The 3,763-nt window shown below is 37.3% G+C and overlaps 1 protein-coding gene across 1 annotated transcript in view; it reads right to left on the reverse strand.

Moving 5' to 3' along the window:
* Positions 216-3,763, reverse strand: part of LOC104706147 (protein PIR-like) — an 8,949-nt gene continuing 5,401 nt past the window's right edge. The window contains exons 18-31 of the mRNA XM_010422291.2: positions 3,645-3,721; positions 3,368-3,538; positions 3,180-3,256; positions 2,983-3,085; positions 2,690-2,809; positions 2,456-2,599; positions 2,231-2,374; positions 1,947-2,090; positions 1,755-1,842; positions 1,541-1,668; positions 1,246-1,450; positions 980-1,152; positions 683-889; positions 216-600 (exon numbers count right to left, since the gene is read on the reverse strand). Of these exons, the coding sequence (XP_010420593.1) occupies positions 400-600; positions 683-889; positions 980-1,152; positions 1,246-1,450; positions 1,541-1,668; positions 1,755-1,842; positions 1,947-2,090; positions 2,231-2,374; positions 2,456-2,599; positions 2,690-2,809; positions 2,983-3,085; positions 3,180-3,256; positions 3,368-3,538; positions 3,645-3,721 (1,982 nt within the window). The 3' untranslated portion in view covers positions 216-399. The remainder of the gene's footprint in view (positions 601-682; positions 890-979; positions 1,153-1,245; positions 1,451-1,540; positions 1,669-1,754; positions 1,843-1,946; positions 2,091-2,230; positions 2,375-2,455; positions 2,600-2,689; positions 2,810-2,982; positions 3,086-3,179; positions 3,257-3,367; positions 3,539-3,644; positions 3,722-3,763) is intronic.

The following is a 3,763-nucleotide window of genomic DNA, read 5'->3' on the forward strand; positions in this document are numbered from 1 at the left end:
AATCGTTTAATATTTTTCTACTTAACTTGTAGAAAACCCCTAGTACACAAGTTGGAAGAGATGATTCTTTTTTGTTTGAGTGCCATTATCAATTGTATTGTATGAGAAGGTTGAAATATATTATTCGTAAAATAGACTTTGTTTGTCACTGTCATACCCAATTTGATAGTCAATTTGATCATTATTATTAATAACTAACATAGGAAGGTTGGATCTCCGTATGAGTTTATCTTCAGTAACAAACAAACAAACAAACAAATAAACAAAACTCCACTGATACACACAAACGTTTTCCGAGGTTACTTTGTTCGGAAAGAAAGGTGCAAACATTGTTACTATGAGAAAAAAATATATATATAATAACACTCTGTGGTTCTATTACACAAACACATGATGGCATCAGCCAACGGTGCCTTTCTGAGGTAGAGTCTCGAAAGCAGATACAGTATTCTCAAACCTGACACGTGGCAGCGGCGCGCCGCTCTGTTTGATAGCACAAGCCGTTTTGTCTTCTAGGGGGCAACGAGCTTTAAGCATGGAGAAGACGTGATTATTCAGCCTCCGAGCTTTCTTCATCCCTTCCAACAAACCTTCCCATCCCTTTCGTACACATAAAAAAGATGTTTCAGATGGGAGAATGAGAGGATTCAACACATGAGAGGCTGGAGAAAGGAAAATCTACCTGATGGATCTGAGGATTCCTATGAGTATGTGAAGCAGAGACAGTTTCAACCTCAGAGACATTGAGTACTTGGTACGAGAAATCAAACAACTCAAAGTGAAGTTGCTGGCCGAGCAAGTATATAATGGTGCAACCACCCCAAGCTATCGAATCACCAAGCACTTCATGTTGAGCTGACTGTGGAGCTGGTACCTCCTCCAGATATCCCTGAGTTCATTGCAAACTTTATTTAAGAAATTGAGAAGAGAGATGAATGTTGTGGCTGTTAAAAAAAAAAATTGTTTTTAGATGGCTTACAATCTGCAGACCACCGTATATACGGTAAAAATCCTTTGAAGTTGTGATATCAATGAAGCCTGTCTTTGGAGGAGCACTCCATTTACTACAATATTTGTCGAGTGACGCACTTGTGAATGCAAGTGTGTATTCAAGAACGCTTCCACCGTTCATGTTCGCCTTATACAAAAGATCTGCACATATAATATTAGACCAAAACGATTAAAATTCTGTCACAGAAAAAGAGTAAAGACGAAACTGGTGATTGACTACAACTCTTAATTAACCTGCAGCTTCTGCCTGTTTGGACATCGTATAGAACGCTGCTGGATTAAGACAACCGGGACGTGACACAACTGCAGAAGTTGCTGACTTTAAGAGATTGACAAGAGGGCTTTCACCGTCTTGAGCATTAACTATCTGTCCTTCAGCACCCGGGATTAATCCCAACCATGGAGCTGTTTGCATGAAACGCTTTGTGTCTATCTCTCTCTGTGTAAATATAGCATTATCTACATTTGTTAGACTAAATCACAAGAATTTTTGGCTTTAAATCTTTACAATCTGTCAGATAGGACTGACCAATACGATATCGAGAAGTCCCATTGTATATATAACACTTCCAATTTCCTTTATTCCTCGTAGAACTTCTGACTTGAGTTCTGACTTACTGCCCCAGTTTAGTTGCTCTCGTATAAGCTTCATACAACCTTTAAATGAAACACCGAAAGGCATCAGTAAATAAAACAGCACAGAAAATCACAACACATCAAGAATACTGCAACTGGGCATTAACCTGTAACACCACCATCAAAAGAAAGCAATCCAATAGATTTGGGCATTGCTTCTTGCAATCCAGAGATCATTGGCTCAAGTGTAGTTATCTGAAAGTTTAGACAAAAGAATAATTTTAGCTGGTTCCTTTGTATAATTAGTACCTCGACAAAAGGAATAAATGGAATAAATGGTACAAAAAGTGCAAATATACCTTATTTGATATATGGTCCAGCAAAGCTCTTATTAGCCAAGGCAATGATCTGGATCCAAGAAGTTTAACTATGGAAAATAAATGTGGTATCCCAAAAAATCCACTATGCAATCGTGCAAAACTTTGATGAGCTGCATTTAAGTCCTACCAGAGAAACAAAAAAGCATGACAACAAAAATATAAAATGAGACCAAAGACACTACGGATGTAACCACAAAATGGGTCTATAAGATTCTTTCTGAACAAATTAAAAGAAGAAATGGCGTAAGACATTTGCTCCTTACTTGAGTACCACAATAGAAACTAGGCTTAGCAGAAGGCACTGATGGTTTCTGAGTAGGAGGAACTTTCGATGAACGGACAAATCGCTGTGTGGTATTGCAAAGAATGAAGTTTGGTAGGAAATCACTCTGCATCTCTGACCAGATCTAGAAGACAACAGAAATATCAGAGATTGAGAGAAAAGATGGGAAAAATTAGATTCAGGACTAATACGTTGTATGGCTGACCTGTGTAGCAAGTCGACTTGAAAATGAGACAAGAGAAATGTTTTCTTGCATTTCATTCAACATGAGGCTGAAAGGATCTATGGAAAGATCTTGTGAAAGCAATTCATGCGAGTGCTTTAGGATATCTATCAGCTTCTCCAATTCCTGCAATTGAAGAGAGCATCCACTTTTGTACATTGCAAAAGAAATGGTAATATATACAGAATCTAGAAAAAAAAAAAAAATCAAACTTACCACTACAGCACATAGATCCTGAGACTCAAAACGGTCAAAAAGAAACTCCAGGTTCTCTCTAAAGATTTTATTCATCCTTTGAGCGATCAAACTTCTTAAATTAATTGTTCTACCAAGTATCTGCATGTCACAAAAAAATTCAGTAAGAAGATTTTATAAACATGCCAAGCCGCACATAATTATAACCACTGCTTGAAACATAATTTTAATCCTATGGTAGGTCATAACAATGGAGCTATACATTCAACAAATTGTGACTTTCTATATACCAGAAGAGTAGTATTATTATTTACCTTTACTTTTGTCATTTTAAATAACGCAGTAAACCTCACAGGCTGGATGGAGAACTTTTCACCATTGTCCAACGCAAAGAGAAATGATGGATCAAGAAGCTCACTATTGAACTCAACAATTGATGATAAAAGGGTTTAGCTCCTCATTAGTTAACAGTGAAGGGATTGAATATATCAAAAACAATGTAATTAGGTACCTCGCTGACCAACTCTTGTAATATGTGAATATAGACTCCGAAAGCCTTGAAACAAATATATCAAAACCATGGTCCACCTACAAAATGAAGACAGGATATAAGAAACGATAATTTTGTTCAAGGAACCTTTTCATTCAAGAAGCCCTATAGGTTTATAGCTGTTGAGATCCGAATTGAACTGTAGTTACCTCAGCTTCAATTTCATCATAGAGAAATCTCTGCCTCAGAACAACCAGAGCTTGTTGAGCTGAGTCATTATAAATGTCAAAAGGCAGCAGAACACTCTCAAGAAGGCCTGAATTCTGGGCTTCCAGAATGTAGTCTATCAACATCCATGGTAGTGAACACTCAATCGGGAACTGCAGAAGTGAACGTATAACAATTTGTATTTGTAAGATCAAGTCAGGGCTGATGTGAAAACAAAATGGCAAAATATAGTTATAACCTTTTCGTATTGCTGCATACCTGAATAACACGTGAAGACTCTAGGTAAAATTCTCTAAACCACAGGAACCCCAGATCAGTCAGAATCCCAATACTTGCTGCAGCCATCATAAATTGAAGTTGAGGAGTCACAAAGTTAT

Source organism: Camelina sativa, chromosome 8 (genome assembly GCF_000633955.1).
Source record: "Camelina sativa cultivar DH55 chromosome 8, Cs, whole genome shotgun sequence".
In the NCBI taxonomy this organism is placed as follows: domain Eukaryota; kingdom Viridiplantae; phylum Streptophyta; class Magnoliopsida; order Brassicales; family Brassicaceae; genus Camelina; species Camelina sativa.